The sequence below is a fragment of the Coregonus lavaretus genome (assembly GCF_964263955.1).
Source record: "Coregonus lavaretus genome assembly, chromosome: 32".
NCBI lineage: Eukaryota > Metazoa > Chordata > Actinopteri > Salmoniformes > Salmonidae > Coregonus > Coregonus lavaretus.
Window position 1 is genome coordinate 3,719,708 of NC_140019.1, and position 23,323 is coordinate 3,743,030.

At 45.7% G+C, this 23,323-nt stretch overlaps 1 protein-coding gene across 1 annotated transcript in view; it reads left to right on the top strand.

Moving 5' to 3' along the window:
* The window catches only part of LOC311107946 (C-terminal-binding protein 1-like), a 65,764-nt gene that overhangs the window by 16,485 nt on the left and 25,956 nt on the right, over positions 1-23,323 (top strand). The window contains exon 2 of the mRNA XM_084150569.1: positions 2,515-2,669. Within this exon, the coding sequence (XP_084006695.1) occupies positions 2,515-2,669 (155 nt within the window). The remainder of the gene's footprint in view (positions 1-2,514; positions 2,670-23,323) is intronic.

Sequence of the window (23,323 nt, forward strand, 5' to 3'; positions counted from 1 at the left end):
CCATGGCTGAGCAGCTATACACAAGCCTAAGATCACCATGCGCAATTCCAAGTGTCGGTTGGAGTGGTGTAAAGCTCGCCACCATTTTTCATGGTTCGGGCTTGGCCCCTTAGTTCCAGTGAAGGGAAATCTTAATAATACAATGACATTCTAGACAATTCTGTGCTTCCAACTTTGTGGCAACAGTTTGGGGAAGGCCCTTTCCTGTTTCAGCATGACAATGCCCCCGTGCACAAAGCGAGGTCCATACAGAAATGGTTTGTCAAGATCGGTGTGGAAGAACTTGACTGGCCTGCACAACCCAATCGAACACCTTTGGGATGAATTGGAATGCCGACTACGAGCCAGGCCTAATCGCCCAACATCTGTGCCCAACCTCACTAATGCTATTGTGGCTGAATGGAAGCAAGTCCCTGCAGCAATGTTCCAACATCTAGTGGAAAACCTTCCCAGAAGAGTGGAGGCTGTTGGGCCTCCGAGTGGCGCAGCGGTCAAAGGCACTGCATCACTACAGACCCGGGTTCGAACCCGGGCTTTGTCACAGCCGGCCGCGACCAGGAGACCCATGAGACGGCGCACAATTGGCCCAGCGTCGTGAGGGTTTGGCCGGCTGTGATGTCCTTGTCCAATCACGCTCTAGCGACTCCTGTGGCGGGCCGGGCGCATGCACTCTGACACGGTCACCAGTTGTACTGTGTTTCTTACAACACATTGGTGCGGCTGGCTTCCGGGTTAAGCGAGCAGTGTGTCAAGAAGCAGTGCAGCTTGGCAGGGTCGTGTTTCGGAGGACGCATGGCTCTCGATCATCGCCTCTCCCGATCCATACGGGAGTTGCAGCGATGGGACAGGACTGTAACTACCAATTGGGGAGAAAAAGGGGTAAAATATCCTAATAATAATAAGAGTGGAGGCTGTTATAGCAGCAAAGTGGGGACAAACTTCATATTAATGCCCATTATTTTGGAATTAGATGTTCGACGAGCAGGTGTCCACATACTTTTGGTCATGTAGTGTATGTTTCTAAAGACTTCTACATTAAGGTGGATACTACCATGATTACGGATAGTCCTGAATTAATCATTAATATTGATGAGTGAGAAAGTTACAGATGCACAAATAACATACCCCCAAGACATGCTAACCTCTCACCATTATAATAACAGGGGAGGTTAGCAAATTCACAGCCGCAACCAACCATATAATTATAATCCATAGATGGCAGTTCCCATTCAAGTCAGGACTGGCATGGTGATGTCACCATGAAAGGCCAAAACTCCATCCCACCAAAACAGGCTGAAATTTCAGGAGGTCTTTTCAAACAGCTCTTTCACTAAAAGGGCATTATCATCATGTTCACAATTTCACAGTATTATTCCAACCTCATAGTGTGAAAATATACAGTACCAGTCAAAAGTTTGGACACACCTACTCATTCCAGGGTTTTTCTTTATTTTTACTATTTTCTACATTGTAGAATAATAGTGAAGACATCAAAACTATGAAATAACACATATGGAATCATGTAGTAACCAAAAAAGTGTTAAACAAATCCAAATATACTTTACACTTGGTCAAATAGCCCTTACACAGCCTGGAGGTGTGTTGAGTCATTGTCCTATTGAAAAACAAATGATAGTCCCATTAAGCGCAAACCGGATGGGATGGAGTATCGCTGCAGAATGCTGTGGTAGCCATGCTGGTTAAGTGTTCCTTGAATTCTAAATAAATCACAGACAGTGTCACCAACAAAGCAACTTATTTCATAGTTTTGATGTCTTCACTATTATTCTACAATGTAGAAAATAGTAAAAATAAAGAAAAACCCTTGAATGAGTAGGTGTGTCCAAACTTTTGACTGGTGTTGTATATAAAACACAGGAACATCACATTTTTGACTGCACTGGGCCTTTAAAACTGCAACATTTTCTCTACGCCCCATGTCATTTATAGCTTAGTTGTCACTTTCACTGAAATTTGAATGGCTAATTTGATTAATGCACCATCAGGGTATATTTCTCATTTAGTGACACATTTTGAAAGGTTTGAAGTCACAGTATGAAAGGGTCTGCTTCTGGCGGCTTGTAAAAATCGTGCATAAAGATAGCCTTTGACATTTTTAATTGCTTTCCAGAGTCATGGATGCAAAATTGACTTATTAAAAACTGGAAATAATTAAAAAACCCAAGTATGAGACCCCATTATTGATTTATTTTACTAGCATGGGATTCATTAACATACCAGCTAACAACTGGATTTGTGGTGGATTGTAGGTGGAAAGTAGTAAATGTAATTGTGTATGTACACTGAGTATACCAAACATTAGGCACACATACACAATCCATGTCTCAATTGTCTCAAGGCTTAAAAATCCTTCTTTAACCCGTCTCCTCCCCTTTATCTACACTTTATAAACACAACTGCAATTTTCCCACACTACAATGTCAAATTCACAACCCATACCAGTAGAATATGATGTCAAATACAGTTTTACCCATCCTCTCTCTCTGTCTGCAGGCATTCGGCCGCCCATCATGAATGGGCCCATGAACCCTCGGCCCCTGGTGGCCCTGCTGGACGGGCGTGACTGCACCATAGAGATGCCCATCCTGAAAGACGTGGCCACTGTGGCCTTCTGTGATGCCCAGTCCACCCAGGAGATCCATGAGAAGGTGCTGCCCTCTCCATGCCACATTATTATCTGTCTGTTCAGCTTCATTTACATGCTACCTCTTTCAAGCTAACTCAACTTCAAAAAGACTCCCTGGCTTAAAACCAGTATTTGTTGACCATATTATAAGCAAGACCCTGTGCTGCTAAACAAGCTTGTTAAAATAGCGTAACTAACGATATCCTAAAAACAATGGCCAGGCTGTTACGACCTTCTCTCTCTCTCTCTCTCTCTCTCTCTCTCTCTCTCTCTCCTTGGCTATGAAAAGCCAACTAACATTTACTCCTGAGATGCTGACCTGTTGCCCCCTCTATACAGTAACCACTGTGATTATTATCTGACCATGCTGGTCATCTATGAACGTTTGAACATCTTGAAGAACAATCTGGCCTGAATAGTTCATGTCCATGTACAGTGGGGGAAAAAGTATTTAGTCAGCCACCAATTGTGCAAGTTCTCACACTTAAAAAGATGAGAGAGGCCTGTAATTTTCATCATAGGTACACGTCAACTATGACAGACAAAATGAGGAAAAAAAATCCAGAAAATCACATTGTAGGATTTTTAATGAATTTATTTGCAAATTATGGTGGAAAATAAGTATTTGGTCAATAACAAAAGTTTCTCAATACTTTGTTATATACCCTTTGTTGGTAATGACACAGGTCAAACGTTTTCTGTAAGTCTTCACAAGGTTTTCACACACTGTTGCTGGTATTTTGGCCCATTCCTCCATGCAGATCTCCTCTAGAGCAGTGATGTTTTGGGGCTGTCGCTGGGCAACACGGACTTTCAACTCCCTCCAAAGATTTTCTATGGGGTTGAGATCTGGAGACTGGCTAGGCCACTCCAGGACCTTGAAATGCTTCTTACGAAGCCAATCCTTCGTTGCCCTGGCGGTGTGTTTGGGATCATTGTCATGCTGAAAGACCCAGCCACGTTTCATCTTCAATGCCCTTGCTGATGGAAGGAGGTTTTCACTCAAAATCTCACGATACATGGCCCCATTCATTCTTTCCTCTACACGGATCAGTCGTCCTGGTCCCTTTGCAGAAAAACAGCCCCAAAGCATGATGTTTCCACCCCCATGTTTCACAGTAGGTATGGTGTTCTTTGGATGCAACTCAGAATTCTTTGTCCTCCAAACACGACGAGTTGAGTTTTTACCAAAAAGTTATATTTTGGTTTCATCTGACCATATGACATTCTCCCAATCCTCTTCTGGATCATCCAAATGCACTCTAGCAAACTTCAGATGGGCCTGGACATGTACTGGCTTAAGCAGGGGGACACGTCTTCCACTGCAGGATTTGAGTCCCTGGCGGCGTAGTGTTTTACTGACGGTAGGCTTTGTTACTTTGGTCCCAGCTCTCTGCAGGTCATTCACTAGGTCCCCCCGTGTGGTTCTGGGAATTTTGCTCACCGTTCTTGTGATCATTTTGACCCCACGGGGTGAGATCTTGCGTGGAGCCCCAGATCGAGGGAGATTATCAATGGTCTTGTATGTCTTCCATTTCCTAATAATTGCTCCCACAATTGATTTCTTCAAACCAAGCTGCTTACCTATTGCAGATTCAGTCTTCCCAGCCTGGTGCAGGTCTACAATTTTGTTTCTGGTGTCCTTTGATAGCTCTTTGGTCTTGGCCATCGTGGAGTTTGGAGTGTGACTGTTTGAGGTTGTGGACAGGTGTCTTTTATACTGATAACAAGTTCAAACAGGTGCCATTAATACAGCTAACGAGTGGAGGACAGAGGAGCCTCTTAAAGAAGAAGTTACAGGTCTGTGAGAGCCAGAAATCTTGCTTGTTTGTAGGTGACCAAATACTTATTTTTTCCACCATAATTTGCAAATAAATTCATAAAAAATCCTACAATGTGATTTTCTGGAAAAAAAAATCTCAATTTCTCTGTCATAGTTGACGTGTACCTATGATGAAAATTACAGGCCTCTCTCATCTTTTTAAGTGGGAGAACTTGCACAATTGGTGGCTGACTAAATACTTTTTTTCCCCACTGTACATGTCTGTAAAACTGGCACAGAAGAGCCAGAAGAGGACTGGCCACCGCTCAGCGCCTGGTTCCTCTCTAGGTTTCTTCCTAAATTCCTGCCTTTCTAGGGAGTTTTTCCTAGACACTACATCTGCATTGCTTGCTCTTTGGCGTTTTAGGCTGGGTTTCTGTATAAGCACTTTGTGACATCTGCTGATGTAAAAAGGGCTTTATAAATACTTTGATTGATTGATTGAAATTTGATTGAAAAACAACTAATTTACAAAGACAGAAATAAACCTGACACCTATACATATTTCAGTTAATTTAAATAGTTGAATCTCCCTAATTAACAGAACAATAAATACTTAATTATATCCTGTGTGTTTTCCGCACCCAGTGCAACAAAACACAATTAAATATCAGACTAAGATTGCCCATCCATATTTCCTGTTGTGCTTTTTCCCCTGCTGCTGATTCCCAGTGTTTGTTTCTGGTGTGTTTTGTCCTGCTCTGGATCTGGGTGTACAGTATGCCAGGCTAAATATCTCTGAAAGCTCTTCCAGGCCCTGCAGAAACAGATGTCACCTCATTCACTTTCACCGGTCCATAACCACCCAGCTCCTTGCCTAATTAAAAGTTCCCCTTTCAGTTTAATTGAGCTACATGGTGGCTTTACAAAACGAATAAAGGGAGAAGTGCAGAGCTTATGGGAGTAGCTCTAGTTGGGCTGATCATGAAAAGAAACGTACCATTATGATTATAACTACTGTTCCCTGAAGGAGGGAAACAAGGTACTCTTGGTACAACGCTATGGGATGTAGCACCCCGCCTAAACGCCGGCCTCAATGGATAACAAATTAAACGGCCCATGACAGACCACCCAGACCTCCAACAAGCAAGATGCGGTAGTCTGGGTATTGCGCACCTGCGCGCTGCCTAATGACCCTGTCCTATCCCAGCTGCCAGCACACTATGGGCCACGCTGGGAGCAGTGACATCCAAGCAATAAAACCTCACAAAAGTGTGTGGTGATGCCCAACTCACCACTGCACAAATATCCCATATTGAAAACCCTTTAAACAATGCCCAGGATGCCGCTGTTGTAATCGCTGCCAAAGGTGCTTTGTCATTAAATCAAATCAAATCAAATTTTATTGGTCAAATACACGTGTTTAGCAGATGTTATTGCGGGTGTAGCGAAATGCTTGTGTTTCTAGCTCCGACAGTGCAGTACATCTAACAAGTAATATCTAACAATTTCACAACATATACCCAATACACACAAATCTAAGTAAAACAATGGAATTAAGAATATATAAATAAATATATGGACGAGCAATGTCAGAGCGGCATAGACGAAGATACAGTAGAATAGTATTAAATACAGTATATACATATGAGATGAGTAATGCAAGATATGTAAACATTATTAAATTGACTAGTGTTTCATTTCTTAAAGTGGCCAGTGATTTCCAATCTATGTGTACAGGCAGCAGCCTCTAATGTGCTAGTGAAGGCTATTTAACAGTCTGATGGCCTTGAGATAGAAGCAGTTTTTCAGTCTCTCGGTCCCAGCTTTGATGCACCTGTACTGACCTCGCCTTCTGGATGATAGCGGGGTGAACAGGCAGTGGCTCGGGTGGTTGTTGTCCTTGATGATCTTTTTGGCCTTCCTGTGACATCGGGTGCTGTATGTGTCCTGGAGGGCTGGTAGTTTGCCCCCGGTGATGCGTCGAGCAGACCGCACCACCCTCTGGAGAGCCCTGTGGTTGCGGACGGTGCAGTTGCCGTACCAGGCGGTGATACAGCCCGACAGGATGCTCTCAATTGTGCATCTGTAAAAGTTTGTGAGGGTTTTAGGTGCCAAGCCAAATTTTTTCAGCCTCCTGAGGTTGAAGAGGCGCAGTTGTCTGTGTGGGTGGACCATTTCAGTTTGTCAGTGATGTCTACTCACAGGAACTTGAAGCTTTCCACCTTCTCCACTGCAGTCCCGTCGATGTGGATACGGGGGTGCTCACTCTGCTGTTTCCTGAAGTCCACGATCATCTCCTTTGTTTTGTTGACGTTGAGTGAGAGCTTATTTTCCTGTCACCCCACTCCCAGAGCCCTCCCCTCCTCCCTGTAGGCTGTCTGATCTTTGTTGGTAATCAAGCCTACTACTGTTGTGTCGTCTGCAAACTTGATGATTGAGTTGGAGGCGTGCTTGGCCACGCAGTAATGGGTGAACAGGGAGTACAGGAAGGGGTTGAGCCCACACCCTTGTGGGGCCCCAGTGTTGAGGATCAGCGAAGTGGACGTGTTGTTTCCTACCTTCACCACCTGGGGGTGGCCCGTCAGGAAGTCCAGGACCCAGTTGCACAGGGTGGGGTTCAGACCCAGGGCCTCGAGCTTAATGATGAGCTTCGAGGGTACTATGGTGTTGAATGCTGAGCTATAGTCAATGAACAGCATTCTTACATAGGTATTCCTCTTGTCCAGATGGGATAGAGCAGTGTGCAGTGTGATGGCGCTTGCATCGTCTGTGGATCTATTGGGGAGGTGCAAGGGTTGGGGTGAGGAGTGACCCAGGTGCGGTTCAGGATATACAGTAGGCAGTAGGCAGAGATGGTGAAACAAGGATATTTACTGGTGATCCTGAAGCCGCTCCGTAACTGCGACCCCCTCTTGTAACAGGGCGGTAAGCAAATTGAAGTGGGTCTAGGGTGGCAGAAGTGACTGCTACGGGGCGATAGTCATTTAGTTCAGCTACTTTTGCTTTCTTGGGTACAGGGACAATTGTGGCCATCTTGAAGCATGTGGGGACAGCAGACTGGGATAGGGAGAGATTGAATATGTCCGTAAACACACCAGCCAGCTGGTCAGCGCATGCTCTGAGGACGCGGCTAGGGATGCCATCTGGGCCGGCAGCCTTGCGAGGGTTAACACGCTTAAATGTCTTACTCACGTCGGCCACGGAGAAGGACAGCCCACAGTCCTTGGGAGCGAGTCGCGACGCTGGCACTGTATTATCCTCAAAGCGGGCGAAGAAGGTGTTTAGCTTGTCCGGAAGCAAGACGTTGATATCCGCGATGTGGCTGGTTTTCCTTTTGTAGTCCGTGATTGTCTGTAGACCCTGCCACATAAGTCTCGTGTCTGAGCCGTTGGATTGTCACTCCACTTTGGCCCTATACTGACATTTTGCCTGTTTGATTGCCTTGCGGAGGGAATAACTACACTGTTTGTATTCTGCCATATTCCCAGTCACCTTGCCATGGTTAAAGGCGATGGTTCACGCTTTCAGTTTTGCGCGAATGCTGCCATCTATCCACGGTTTCTGGTTAGGGTAGGTTGTAATAGTCAGAGTGGGTACAACATCTCCTACACACTTCCTGATAAACTCAGTCACCGTATATACGTCGATATTATTCTCTGAAGCTACCCGGAACATATCCCAGTCCGTATGATCAAAACAATCTTGAAGCGTGGATTCCGATTGGTCAGATCAGCGTTGAATAGTCCTTAGCACAGGGACTTCCTGTTTGAGTTTCTGCCTATAGGAAAGGTGTGTAGATTGATGAGGGGAAAAAATGATTTAATCCAATTTAGAATAAGGCTGTAACGTAACAAAATGTGGAAAAAGTCAAGGGGTCTGAATCATTTCCAAATGCACTGTACAATCCACTCGGGGAGGGCTCCTTCACTGACTGAATAGTGGCAATAACATTCAGAGGTAAACCTCTAGCCATCAGATTGGATCTCTCAGGGGCCAGGACCATTGGAGAAACATCTCCGGCCTCGGGAGCCAAACCGTCCAACACGCATGGGACAATAGGTCCCTGTGCAGCGGGAGTCGCCACGGGACACTGCCCAACAGACAAATGATCTTCGCAAACCAAGGGTACCTGGGCCACGAGAATCAATGACAAGCCCTCCTGGCGCACCTTCTCTAACATGGACTGAATCACCTCAGGGGAATATGTAAAGGAGGGTCCGAGTCCACTGGTGTGCCAGAGCATCCATTCCCAACAGAGCGCTCAGGTCCCTCATGGAGAAACACAGACGACACTGCACGTTTTTCCGCGATGTGTAAAGATCTACGTCTATTTCCCATATTTGGGTGACCACCCAGGGGTGTAGCCTCCACCCCCCTGGATAGCAGATCTGAGCGCCAAGTACACTGTCAGAAGCTCCAGGTAATTGATAAGCCGGGCACTCTGTGCCATAACCTCCAAATAGAGTAGCCATCACAAAGCGTGCCCCACCCCTGGGGGGAAGTGTCTGTCGAGACCACCTTGCGTAGTAACACCTGGCCCATGAGGACCCCTTGCGACAGTACCCGTGGGTCTCCCCACTGGGCCAGAGCCTGTAGGCACGCCAGGACACCCGAATCACCCGGTTTAGGTGGTGAGATGCGTCCAAGCGAGTGGCTAGCACCCAGCGCTGGAAAGGCCTCATTATCAACAGCCCCAGGGTAATGGCTACTATTATAGTAGCCATTATTCCCAGCAGGCATAGGCACTGGTAAAAACGCACCATGCACCCCATTTGAAATTGGGCTAAGCAGAGCCGGAACCCGGACACCTTCTGCAGGGATAGGAAAGGACCAAAAACGTGTACGCTATCGCCTCGTAATGGTGCCTAAGGAATTTTCTGTGACCGGGGTTTATGGACACCTGAAAGGACGCATCCTTCAGATCGACGGTGGTGAACCAGACATAACAGTTTGTAAGCATTTGGAATGCGCAGACTCTGAGGAGCTTGTTTATGGCATGCAGGTCTAAATGGGACATAAGGCCGCGCCACTTTTCGGAACCAGGAAATACCAACTGTACCAGCCATCCTGGACTTCCACGCGTATTGCCTGCTTCTGGAGTCGAAGTGACGATGTAGTAGGGCAGTCATTTTTTATATGTGTATATTATAAATACATCACATGCGACTCGTAATAAGACTAAGCAATTAGCCTATTAAAATATTTATCTGACTCCATAAAGATTATTTAGCAATATGCAAGAACACCATAGTTGAGTTACAGTAATGAAGAAATGTCTGAGAATGGAATTCTTAATTCAAGTGTATTTAATGACTTTGTAAAATGAAAGGATTCACATACAAAGCATGAAGCTTAAGTTACAAAGAATTACAAAGCATACTTCTAGGCATATAGATCCTAAGGTCATTTTATTTGATTATTCCAAAATTCATTACAGTTTACAATGTTCAAATGTTAAAATTAAATTAATCATTCATTTAAAATTCCAAATAATAAACAATTCAAACAATAAGTAATCAATTCAAATTACACAAAAAGAAATGGTCATCCAATCAAACAAAAATATAAACAAAAGCAAACAATTAATCAAAAAAGAATCAGAACAATCTATCAGTCCAGTCAGTAAGTTAGTCCACAATGCATCTGTGTCTTGTGTTGGGGGAGGGGAATGGGTGGGGTCTGGGCTGGGCTGGCAGTTGCTGAAAGGAATTGGCAGTTGTGGTTGGTCGGTGCTGTGTCCAGGGTTGGTGCAGGTGTTGTGGCTTGGACCGGGAAAAGCTGGGCTGGTACTGGTGTTGGGGCCAGGACTGGAAGTCGTGCTGGGACCGGAACTGGAGGCCAAGGGTTGGTGCTGGGTCTGGTGCTGGGGACGGGAAAAAAAACAGGAACCGGAACTCGGGCTGCTGCAGGTGCTGGGTTGGGATCTGGGTCTGTAGAGGGGAGGAAGGACAACCTGAGGAGCAAGCAGACACACAGGGGAGTCTTAGACCCAGAGGTCAATGGTGGTACTTCCCTGTCACCTGCTTGCTCCGGGTGAAGGTCTGGTTTTTGGTCCCTCTTCCGCACCTCTTCCGGTGTTCTAGTGCTGTGACTGGGTCTGGATCTGGTGCTGGAACTGGGTCTGGTGCTGCAATCGGGACTGGTGTTGGATCTGCAAAGGGGAGGAAGGACAACCTGAGGAGCGAGCAGACACACCTGGAAGCACAAGACCAGGAGGTCAGTGATGTTACTCCCCTGTGGCCTGCTCACTCCGGGTGTAGGTCTAGAGATTTGATCCTTCCGCCGCACCTCTTCTGGTGTGTTGATGAATGGTTCCTGGTTCTGTGAGAGGGATAAGTGTAGAGGGAGGAAGGGGGGAATGGATGGAGAGGGAGCAGGGGGGTGGGAGGTTATGTTCATCGGCCTGGGCTGGTGTTGGAAGAGGAGCGATGCGCCGGCAAGGCTGGACGCTGGAAGACAGAGGGAGCAAACAGGGCCCAGACCCACCTGGCCACGGAGCACTCACAAAGAGTTGGTAGGTGTGTTCAGTGCGAGTGCCTCCGTGGGGACAGCTCTCTGTGCATACCTTGTGCAGTCTATAGATGGATTCCCTAGTGGGGAGGCAACCATGAACAGCCGTCTGTTTGGAGTGTGTTGTCAGGGTTATAATGATGGGTTATTGGGGGGGGGGGGGTCCAGGTCTGGTGTTGGCCATGTCATTGCAGATTTGGATGAGGACCTCTAGCGGTTTGTTTGTGTTGGGTGGTTCTTGGCTGTTCACTGGTCTTGACATTCCTCCCCACTGACTGCCTGGTGAAACCCTGTACTGTCTTGGTGATGGAATGGTGGATGCTGGGAGGGGTGAAGGCAGTTCGGAGGGTCTGAGGGGTCTGGACTGAGGCTGGTTGGTTTGCTGCTGTGTGGGATCAGGGGCAGGGAGGGCTAAGGGTTGTGGATCTGGGTCACTTAGGAGCAGGTGGGAGGAGTCAGGGGCAGTAGGGGGTATGGTAGGGGTGTCAGGGGCTGTTGGTGGTAGGAGTGGGGAATCAGGGACAGAAAGGGGTTGGGAGGAGCGATCAGAGGAGGTAATGGACTGGGGGGGTGTTCGTTTTTGCTGGAGTCGGGGTTTGGGTTCTGGGGTGTTCTTCTGGTCTCTTTTTGTCCATTTTGGGTCGTTGTCGTCATCTAACAACTGGAGTTGTGTGGTGAGGGGGTCTTCCTGTTGTATGACCTCTCTCGAAACCAGCTCCCCTTTGACCAGGGGTTTCAAGGGGGTGGAGGTGGCAAGGAAGGGATTTGTTGGGGGTGCAACAGTGGAGGGCCGACAAGGGTGGGGGCTGTTTCTGGGACATCTTGGGTGGTGACAGGGGTGGGGGCCGTTTCTGAAACATCTTGGGTGGTTGGTTGGGCGGTGCCTGTGGAAAGGTCTGTGTCTTCAATGTTGTTGTCTGATGGGGGTTTGGTGGGTTTGGGATTTGGGTTGGTGGCGTTGGCCCTCGCCCTCCCGGCATAGGAACTGAGGCAGGTTCTGAAGAAATGGCCCCCTTTCCTGTACAGGTTGCAGGGGCGTGTGGAGGTACAGTCTGAGGTGGGGTGGTTGTCTTTACAGATCTTGCCGATGATGGATGTGCAGGCTGTGGCCAGATGGCCCAGTTGGCAGCAGTTCCTGCACAGTTTGGGCATGCTGTAGTCTGTTGTTTCAGCCATTTTCGTTCCCCAGTCCAGACGTTGTCTTTGTCTAGGACCCTCCTAGCCACTGACTTGAGGGTGGTGAACCTGCTTAACCAAACTTGTATGTCATAGTCCTGGGTGCATTCATTGTGAAACTGTACTGTAGAGGGGGTATGCTCAGAGTTTGTTAAAACGGGGCTGAATCTTTGCACTTTCTGTAATTTGACCAAAACTGTTCTAGTAACATGTGGGTCTTGAAACTGGCTTCAAATGATTCATGTGGCCCTGGGGGTTTCACCAGGGAGTTCAGGTCAGACGACACAAAGCCCCTACCTCTCTGGAGAACTGCTCAGCTGAATTCCAGGTGGGTCATGGTTTCTGGTCTGGTGTTTATTGTTGCTGCTCCTGCTGCTCCCTGGCAATTGGCAACTCCGTCCTCAGCAACCTCCTCATTGGGGATTAACGTCAGCCTCCCTGCATTGTAGCGGCGCATCTCTCCTGGGTTCATCCCGGTCATCTCGTTCAGGTAGGTGGTGGTGGTGGTTTTTGGGTCTGCTTTGGTCCTGCAGAAGAAGGAAGGACAAACCTCAGAGAGGGCAGACACCCCTGGAAGCCCGTGACCCGTAGGTCAATGGAGGGACTCCCCTGTGGTCTGCTCACTCCAGGCGTAGGTTCGTGTCTTTGGTCCTTCCTCCTCGCCTCTGGTTCTGGTGGTGATGCTGCCTGGTCTGCTCCAGGTGGTTGGTGGTCTGCTGGTTCTGGTCTGGTCGGTGGTGGCCTGAGGAGGGCAGATGGAAAGAAAAGAAAGGCAGGGGAGGAGGGATGCAGGCCAAGGGTAGAGGCATTAAGGCTTGCCTCGGCAGCACTCAACTCGCCTCAAGGCCTGCAGTCCATCGTCTACTCCTCAGGCAGCTGCTCTTTTGCTGGTTCTGGATGCTCGCGGGCGGGGGGGGGGGGGGGGGGGGGGGTCCTGGGTGGAACGTGGACTGGGGAGTCGGGTGGCGCCACGGTCAAGCCACTGTTACCCTCATCTTCCCCAGTCCTTCAGCCGTTTCCTGCATTTTCCACTGGACCAGAAAGGCAGCGCCAGCCACGGTCAAGCCACTGTTACTGTTGCTGCCTCCTGGTCTGTCCAAAGAAAATGATAGAATAAGTACACTGCTCGAAAAAATAAAGGGAACACTAAAATAACACATCCTAGATCTGAATGAATGAAATAATCTTATTACATACTTTTTTCTTTACATAGTTGAATGTGCTGACAACAAAATCACACAAAAGTGATCAATGGAAATCAAATGTATCAACCCATGGAGGTCTGGATTTGGAGTCACCCTCAAAATTAAAGTGGAAGACCACACTACAGGCTGATCCAACGTTGATGTAATGTCCTTAAAACAAGTCAAAATGAGGCTCAGTAGTGTGTGTGGCCTCCACGTGCCTGTATGACCTCCCTACAACGCCTGGGCATGCTCCTGATGAGGTGGCGGATGGTCTCCTGAGGGATTTCCTCTCAGACCTGGACTAAAGCATCCGCCAACTCCTGGACAGTCTGTGGTGCAACGTGGCGTTGGTGGATGGAGCGAGACATGATGTCCCAGATGTGCTCAATTGGATTCAGGTCTGGGGAACGGGCAGGCCAGTCCATAGCATCAATGCCTTCCTCTTGCAGGAACTGCTGACACACTCCAGCCACATGAGGTCTAGCATTGTCTTGCATTAGGAGGAACCCAGGGCCAACCGCACCAGCATATGGTCTCACAAGGGGTCTGAGGATCTCATCTCGGTACCTAATGGCAGTCAGGCTACCTCTGGCGAGCATATGGAGGGCTGTGCGGCCCCCCAAAGGAATGCCACCCCACACTATGACTGACCCACCGCCAAACCGGTCATCCTGGAGGATGTTGCAGGCAGCAGAACGTTCTCCACGGCGTCTCCAGACTCTGTCACGTCTGTCACATGTGCTCAGTGTGAACCTGCTTTCATCTGTGAAGAGCACAAGGCGCCAGTGGCAAATTTGCCAATCTTGGTGTTCTCTGGCAAATGCCAAACGTCCTGCACGGTGTTGGGCTGTAAGCACAACCCCCACCTGTGGACGTCGGGCCCTCATACCACCCTCATGGAGTCTGTTTCTTACCGTTTGAGCAGACACATGCACATTTGTGGCCTGCTGGAGGTCATTTTGCAGGGCTCTGGCAGTGCTCCTTCTGCTCCTCCTTGCACAAAGGTGGAGGTAGCAGTCCTGCTGCTGGGTTGTTGCCCTCCTACGGCCTCCTCCACGTCTCCTGATGTACTGGCCTGTCTCCTGGTAGCGCCTCCATGCTCTGGACACTACGCTGACAGACACAGCAAACCTTCTTGCCACAGCTCGCATTGATGTGCCATCCTGGATGAGCTGCACTACCTGAGCCACTTGTGTGGGTTGTAGACTTCGTCTCATGCTACCACTAGAGTGAAAGCACCGCCAGCATTCAAAAGTGACCAAAACATCAGCCAGGAAGCATAGGAACTGAGAAGTGGTCTGTGGTCACCACCTGCAAAACCAGTCCTTTATTGGGGGTGTCTTGCTAATTGCCTATAATTTCCACCTGTTGTCTATTCCATTTGCACAACAGCATGTGAAATGTATTGTCAATCAGTGTTGCTTCCTAAGTGGACAGTTTGATTTCACAGAAGTGTGATTGACTTGGAGTTACATTGTGTTGTTTAAGTTTTCTCTTTATTTTTTTGAGCAGTGTATAAATTCCAGTCGTCCTTTATTTTTGAGCTAGCTTAAACAAGCTTTAGGCTATAGGTTAAGAACTTTGAATGAGCACAGTTTGAAAGATATGGCATATAGAAGCAAACTGGATGGACATCATGAAAATGATCGGAGAGGTTGAGGGTAGAGAAAGTTCAGGAGTAAAAACAAAGAAAATATAACTATTGTAAAATTGGCAGTGTCCATAAAATGTATATAGTATGTACAGTGGGGAAAAAGTATTTAGTCAGCCACCAATTGTGCAAGTTCTCCCACTTAAAAAGATGAGAGAGGCCTGTAATTTTCATCATAGGTACACGTCAACTATGACAGACAAAATGAGGAAAAAAAAAACAGAAAATCACATTGTAGGATTTTTTATGAATTTATTTGCAAATTATGGTGGAAAATAAGTATTTGGTCACCTACACACAAGCAAGATTTCTGGCTCTCACAGACCTGTAACTTCTTCTTTAAGAGGCTCCTCTGTCCTCCACTCGTTACCTGTATTAATGGCACCTGTTTGAACTTGTTATCAGTATAAAAAGACACCTGTCCACAACCTCAAACAGTCACACTCCAAACTCCACTATGGCCAAGCCCAAAGAGCTGTCAAATGACACCAGAAACAAAATTGTAGACCTGCACCAGGCTGGGAAGACTGAATCTGCAATAGGTAAGCAGCTTGGTTTGAAGAAATCAACTGTGGGAGCAATTATTAGGAAATGGAAGACATACAAGTCCACTGATAATCTCCCTCGATCTGGGGCTCCACGCAAGATCTCACCCTGTGGGGTCAAAATGATCACAAGAACGGTGAGCAAAAATCCCAGAACCACACGGGGGGGACCTAGTGAATGACCTGCAGAGAGCTGGGACCAAAGTAACAAAGCCTACCATCAGTAACACACTACGCCGCCAGGGACTCAAATCCTGCTGTGCCAGACGTATCCCCCTGCTTAAGCCAGTACATGTCCAGGCCCGTCTGAAGTTTGCTAGAGTGCATTTGGATGATCCAGAAGAGGATTGGGAGAATGTCATATGGTCAGATGAAACCAAAATATAACTTTTTGGTAAAAACTCAACTCGTCGTGTTTGGAGGACAAAGAATGCTGAGTTGCATCCAAAGAACACCATACCTACTGTGAAGCATGGGGGTGGAAACATCATGCTTTGGGGCTGTTTTTCTGCAAAGGGACCAGGACGACTGATCCGTGTAAAGGAAAGAATGAATGGGGCCATGTATCGTGAGATTTTGAGTGAAAACCTCCTTCCATCAGCAAGGGCATTGAAGATGAAACGTGGCTGGGTCTTTCAGCATGACAATGATCCCAAACACACCGCCCGGGCAATGAAGGAGTGGCTTCGTAAGAAGCATTTCAAGGTCCTGGAGTGGCCTAGCCAGTCTCCAGATCTCAACCCCATAAATCTCAGACTGGCCAATAAAAATAAAAGATTAAGATTGGCAAAAGAACACAGACACTGGACAGAGGAAGATTGGAAAAAAGTGTTATGGACAGACACATCGAAGTTTGAGGTGTTTGGATCACAAAGAAGAACATTTGTGAGACGCAGACCAAATGAAAAGATGCTGGAGGAGTGCTTGATGCCATCTGTCAAGCATGGTTGAGGCAATGTGATGGTCTGGGGGTGCTTTGGTGGTGGTAAAGTGGGAGATTTGTACAGGGTAAAAGGGATCTTGAAGAAGGAAGACTATCCCTCTATTTTGCAAAGCCATGCCATAGCCTGTGGATGGCGCTTGATTGGAGCCAATTTCCTCCTACAACAGGACAAAGACCCAAAGCACAGCTCCAAACTATGCAACAACTATTTAGGGAAGAAGCAGTCAGCTTGTATTCTGTCTATAATGGAGTGGCCAGCACAGGCACCAGATCTCAACCCTATTGAGCTGTTGTGGGAGCAGCTTGACCATATGGTACGTAAGAAGTGCCCATCAAGCCAATCCAACTTGTGTGAGGTGCTTCAGGAAACATGGGGTGAAATCGCTTCAGATTACCTCAACAGATTGACAACTAGAATGCCGAAGGTACAGTATGCAAGGCTGTAATAGCTGCAAATGGAGGATTCTTTGACAAAATAAAAGTTTGAAGGACGCAATTATTAATTCTATTAAAAATCATTATTTCTAACCTTGTCAATGACTACATTTCCTATGCATTTTGCTATATTTCCTATTCAAACTCATTTCATGTATGTTTCCATGGAAAACAATACTATTTCTAAGTGACCCCAAACTTTTGAAAAGTAGTGTATGTATGTGTATGTTTATATATATATATATTTATATATATATATATATATATATATATATATATATATATATATATATATATATATATATATATATATATACACACACACACACACACACACACACACACATCTATATATATATATATATATATACAGTTGAAGTAGGATGGTTACATACACCTTAGCCAAATACATTTCAACTCAGTTTTTCATAATTTCTGACATTTAATCATAGTAAAAATTCCCTGTCTTAGGTCAGTTAGGATCACCACTTTATTTTAAGAATGTGAAATGTCAGAATAATAGTAGAGAGAATGATGTATTTCATCACATTCCCAGTGGGTCAGAAGTTTACATACACTCAATTAGTATTTGGTAGCATTGTCTTTAAATTGTTTAACTTGGGTCAAACGTTTCGGGTGGCCTTCCACAAGCTTCCCACAATAAGTTGGGTGAATTTTGGCCCATTCCTCCTGACAGACCTGGTGTAATTGAGTCAGGTTTGCAGGCCTCCTTGCTCGCACACGCTTTTTCAGTTCTGCCCACAACTTTTCTATAGGATTGAGGTCAGGGCTTTGTGATGGCCACTCCAATACCTTGATTTTGTTGTCCTTCAGCCATTTTGCCACAACTTTGGAAGTTTGCTTGGGGTCATTATCCATTTGGAAGACCCTTTTATGACCAAGCTTTAACTTCCTGACTGATGTCTTGAGATGTTGCTTCAATATATCCACATAATTTTCCTTCCTCATGATGCCATCTATTTTGTGAAGTGCACCAGTCCCTCCTGCAGCAAAGCACCCCCACAGCATGATGCTGCCACCCACGTGCTTCACGGTTGGGATGGTGTTCTTCGGCTTGCAAGCTCCCTCTTTTTCCTCCAAACATAACGATGGTCATTATGGCCAAACAGTTCTATTTTTGTTTCATCAGACCAGAGGACATTCCTCCAAAAAGTACGATCTTTGTCCCCATGTGCAGTTGCAAACCGTAGTCAGGCTTTTTTATGGCGGTTTTGGAGCAGTGGCTTCTTCCTTGCTGAGCGGCCTTTCAGGTTATGTCGATATAGGACTCGTTTTACTTTGGATATAGATACTTTTGTACCTGTTTCCTCCAGCATCTTCACAAGGTCCTTTGCTGTTGTTCTGGGATTGATTTGCACTTTTTGCACCAAAGTACGTTCATCTCTAGGAGACAGAACGCGTCTCCTTCCTGAGCTGTATGACGGCTGCGTGGTCCCATGGTGTTTATACTTGCGTACTATTGTTTGTACAGATGAACATGGTACCTACAGGCATTTGGAAATTGCTCCCAAGGATGATCCAGACTTGTGGAGGTCTCAAGTTTTTTTTCTGATGTCTTGGTTGATTTCTTTAGATTTTCCCATGATGTCAAGCAAAGAGGCACTGAGTTTGAAGGTTGGCCTTGAAATACATCCACAGGTACACCTCCAATTGACTCAAATGATGTAAATAGCCTATCAGAAGCTTCTAAAGCCATGACATAATTTTCTGGAATTTTCCAAGCTGTTTAAAGGCACAGTCAATACACTGAATTATAAGTTAAATAATCTGTCTGTAAACAATTGTTGGAAATATTACGTGTGTCATTGTCACGAGTGTCAGTGTAATGCGGTGGATCGAAGTCAGGCGCAGGACACAGAACTCTCAGAAATGTACTTTACTGAATCAAGTAAAGAATACAACACATAATACCTCCACACAGGGAGGAACTAACCCGCTCACCAACGACACACGAAACGAAAACAACCACGCACAAAACACATTGGGAGCCACTGGGTTAAATAGGGAAGGCGTGATACAATAATGGGCAACAGGTGTGTGACAATAGACAACAGGTGCAACATAGAAAATAGATTGGCAGCAGCTAGTATTCTGGTGACGACGAACGCCGAAGCCTGCCCGAGCAAGGAGGAGGGGCAGCCTCGGCCGAATCCGTGACAGTCATGCACAAAGTAGATGTCCTAACTGACTTGCCAAAACTATAGTTTGTTAACAAGAAATTTGTGGAGTGGTTGAAAAACAAGTTTTAATGACTCAAACCTAAGTGTATGTAAACTTCCGACTTCAACTATATATATATATATATATATATATATATATATATATATATATATACAGTTGAAGTGTGTATAAAAAATATATGGGGGATTGGAAGTGATGCAGACAATTACATTGATGGAAGTTACAATGTCTGCAATATCAAAGCTGATCTACCCCCTAAAATTGTTTTTATAAGAAAAGGATAGAGTAGAGAAAGGGACACAACCCCAGAATATCTCCACCACTCAGGGTTGTGCATAATGAAGAGAAACCAGAGTCGTATCGTATAGATCCTAAGGTTAACTTAGAAAAAAAAGCATGAACAAAGAGATGCTTACTAGGACAGAGGCCTAGAAGCCTATGAAATGAGAATTGATCACACAACCTTCTTCCATGGACTGGATACAGGATAAGAGAGAGAACAAAAGCATGTTGCAACATCTGTATGTTTAACCTTTCAACCCAAAACCAACCACCATTGACCAATCAAACGATACCAAATGTACAGTGTAACCTGACCACCAACGCCCAATCTCCACAGGGTGTCACAGCATTTAAATGCTTGTGTGGGGGATGAGACCAATGTAAATGAGACAGAATTCCTGAGAGGACAATAGACCCTCCTTGAGAGTAATTTAGAGTTCACCCTGTACAGATAAAAGTTACCACAGATGTCATGCATTAATATAGATAGCATCAGAGTTATCCTCAGTGAATAAGTTTCAGATAGATACCAGACATGGATAGTATAGTATTATTACATCACTCAGTCAATAGTCAGTCCTCTGGAGACTGTAAAAGATAAACATTTTTGGGCGACACTGCACATGCGCGAAATTGGTCGGAGCAGGTAGCAAATCTCATGGTGCCCTCTCGTGGACTGGGAGAGATTGGTTATTTTTCCTCTTTTTGTATTTCCAACACTTTTGACAACGATGTGTCTGAATGTTGTGGAGGGACATTCTTTATTGAACTCATGTGTGATACACAACACTCTGGATACCCTTGAACATTGGAGTTAAAACAATGTTTTTAAGCTTTTTCCTGAAACCCGGTCCACTCTGGGGGATTCGGCCATCAGTGACGTACCCCGATTGGCTGTGCCACTTGGGGCTACTGTTGTTAAGTGTTTAACGAGGCGGGCAAAGGGTCCCGGCCCGTGCCACCTAGACCCAACTCCGAGCTAGGTGTGCAGGGGCTGTCTCCTTCCCCAAGTCGCAGCGGGACCAGCCCTCACCTCACCACACTTGGATGTGAAGCAGCGCCTGTGCCAGGCAGACTGGTGTTGCTCCTGGGAGGCAGAGCGACCCGGCATGGCACCAGGCCCGACCCACGGCACAGCCATAATCGCCGGCGGAGCTCCACCTGCAGGCCCATGGGAGGGTATTCCAACGGCAGCCCCAAAGACCTCCGCGGAAGGAAAGCACACAGCTCCGCCTCCTGCTTCATCTTAGGCTCAAAGCGGGCCTGCATGGCCTCCAGTGCCAAGCCGAACAACCCTGTAGGAGAAATCTGCTCATCCAGGTACATCTGTCGGTCCCTCTCTGGCACCTGTGAGAGCATCAACCAAAGGTGGCGCTGTGCCACCACAGTAGCTCCCATGCTTCTTGCGAGTGCCAGGATGGTGCACCGGGACATGCGCAAAATGAAATCGTCTGTAGCCTGAATCTCATCCAAGAGCTCTGTGTGGTTCTTCCCTGCACCCAAAAGCGCGGCCATCTCCGCCAGCAGCTCGGTCTGGTCGACTACTGTAGCACGTTTGTAGACCTACACAAGGCTGGAATGGGCTACAAGACCATCACCAAGCAGCTTGGTGAGAAGGTGACAACAGTTGGTGCGTTTATTCGCAAATGGAAGAAACACAAAATAACTGTCAATCTCCCTCGGCCTGGGGCTCCATGCAAGATCTCACCTCGTAGACCAGACAGTGTGAGAGTGAAAAACCTGTCTGGCAGCTTTCTTTCCAAATATCCATCAATCAATCAAGACAGTAAAATTCTCTCACGGCCCCTCTGCCCCAGGCAACCACCTAAGTACTCCAGATCAATTCATAAATATTTATCAATGCATTTTAAACTATGATGCAATTTGAATACACATGAGAGCCTCAGCAAACAAAATACAATCAAAAATGTCCACATTCAGGCTGGTCGACCCATCGGACCCTCCTGTGGATTGTCTCTATCCCTGCCTAGACCCAATATCCCTAAGCATCCACAAAATAAACAAAAACATCTGAGATCCCCACATGTACCCAATAACATCAAATATCATTCTACAAAAATTAATACAGAAAGAATATGACACAAATTATGTATTACACATGCAAATATGAAGTCCACTACACTTCATCTCCTCAGCAGTGTCGACTTCCAATGCAACGTCGATGATGGAATCTGAACATTTCCACACCTTCCTTGTTCCACTTCCTCCAGTCCATTCATATTGTCCCTTCATATTGTCCATGTTTGAGTATTTGAATCCCCTCTACACATTCCCCCATATGCTTCTGGAAGAAAAGAAAAGACCAAACAGTATCTTTTGCAAAACAACACATTCAAATTAAAACATCAATATCAACTAAAAATGATATATACAATTATATATAAAATGAATCTCATTCCATATCCCCCCTTGGATTCATCACGAAATACTAAAATCACACTAATATTTGAAAACATTTGAAAAATTATCGGATATTCAAAATGGATATCTTTCCATCAATACTCCATTCAGTCCCACTTGTTCATCTTCATCTAGATCAGTAACAGTTAACAACGGCATCTGAGTGTTTTCTCCAGGCATCACAACTCCAACCCATCTCAATATCATAGCCTTCGCAAAAGTCAATAACAAAGTACAAAAGCAAACACAGCACAATCAGAGCTGCTACTAAAATCTGAACTATCACTGCTCCCACTGGGCCTAACTGATCTTGCAACCAAGCCTTCGCTGACCATCCAGCTCCTTCAGATCTACCAAACGCATCCCTTATATTCTTCAATGCATCTATAACACTAGTGATATTATCGGAACTATCTGGGATCAAAGTATAACAATCATCCCCCGTCAAATTCATAGCCAAACATAAGCCACCTTGTTTTGCTAAAATATAGTCAAGAGCCATGTCATGTTTCAACAGCGTTAGTCTGTGACTTATTGAGTACTCGACAGAAGGTTAAACCCTCTTATCGTTTCATTTGCAAAACCCTGCAAAGTATAGCTAATATTATCAATGTGATGAGCCAAAAATGTTACACCATACCATGGAAAAAGTCCCAGTCCCCACTTCTCTCCTAGACTTATCCTCCAATGGTAGGCTTCCAGACTATGAAATCCCGCCATGTCCCTTTTCACCCTATTTCCAAACCTAGACTCAGATGTATCTGTGTCCGGTGCTTCCCCTCTTTTAATGATAAAAACCTCATATGGAAGCTTCAACGTCGACATGTAACAACATCCTGTCCATCCATAGGGTAAGAATATATATGCTTTATCACCACAAATCCACCAAATATCTCTAAAATTCCCAATAGTCACATTACCAGGCAAAAGCTGATCTTTCACCATCAAAATCCTGCTCTTCTTACTAACTGGAACATAAAAAGTTACATTATATTTCTCATTACTAACCTTATGTTCATGCTTACCCAAAGTCATCATATAATCATCACAATCTGATATTCCCATAAACATACCCTTTCCATCATATGTTTTATTAGAACAAAAACTGCTTTTAGCCCTCACTGGTTTCACCTCCAATGCTTCAGGAATCGCTGTTAACTGATTTTCCTTCCCATCTAACAAATTCATTTAGGTTAATTAATTTAACCAAGAACACTTAAACCTAGGCCTAAACAAATGTTTCGACAACGACATTATTGTATCTGTTAATGATTGTTGCTGATACAACAGCCATGATAAAGCATAAGATTGACACGTACTTCATAGAGGTTTAGCCACCGTCTCTAAGATAGAACCCCATGTGCCTGGTGCTGGAATTCTCAACAGACATGGACCCTCAAGATTCCTCACTGATCTTACAGAATGAGTTAACTGCTGGAACCAAAGATTCCTACCTGCCCATCCATCTTTAATTTGCAAAACAGAAGAATCAAATCCATATGCCTTCCATTTAGTTTCTCTCTTTCCTAACGAGCGGTATTGATCAGATATATCTTCTT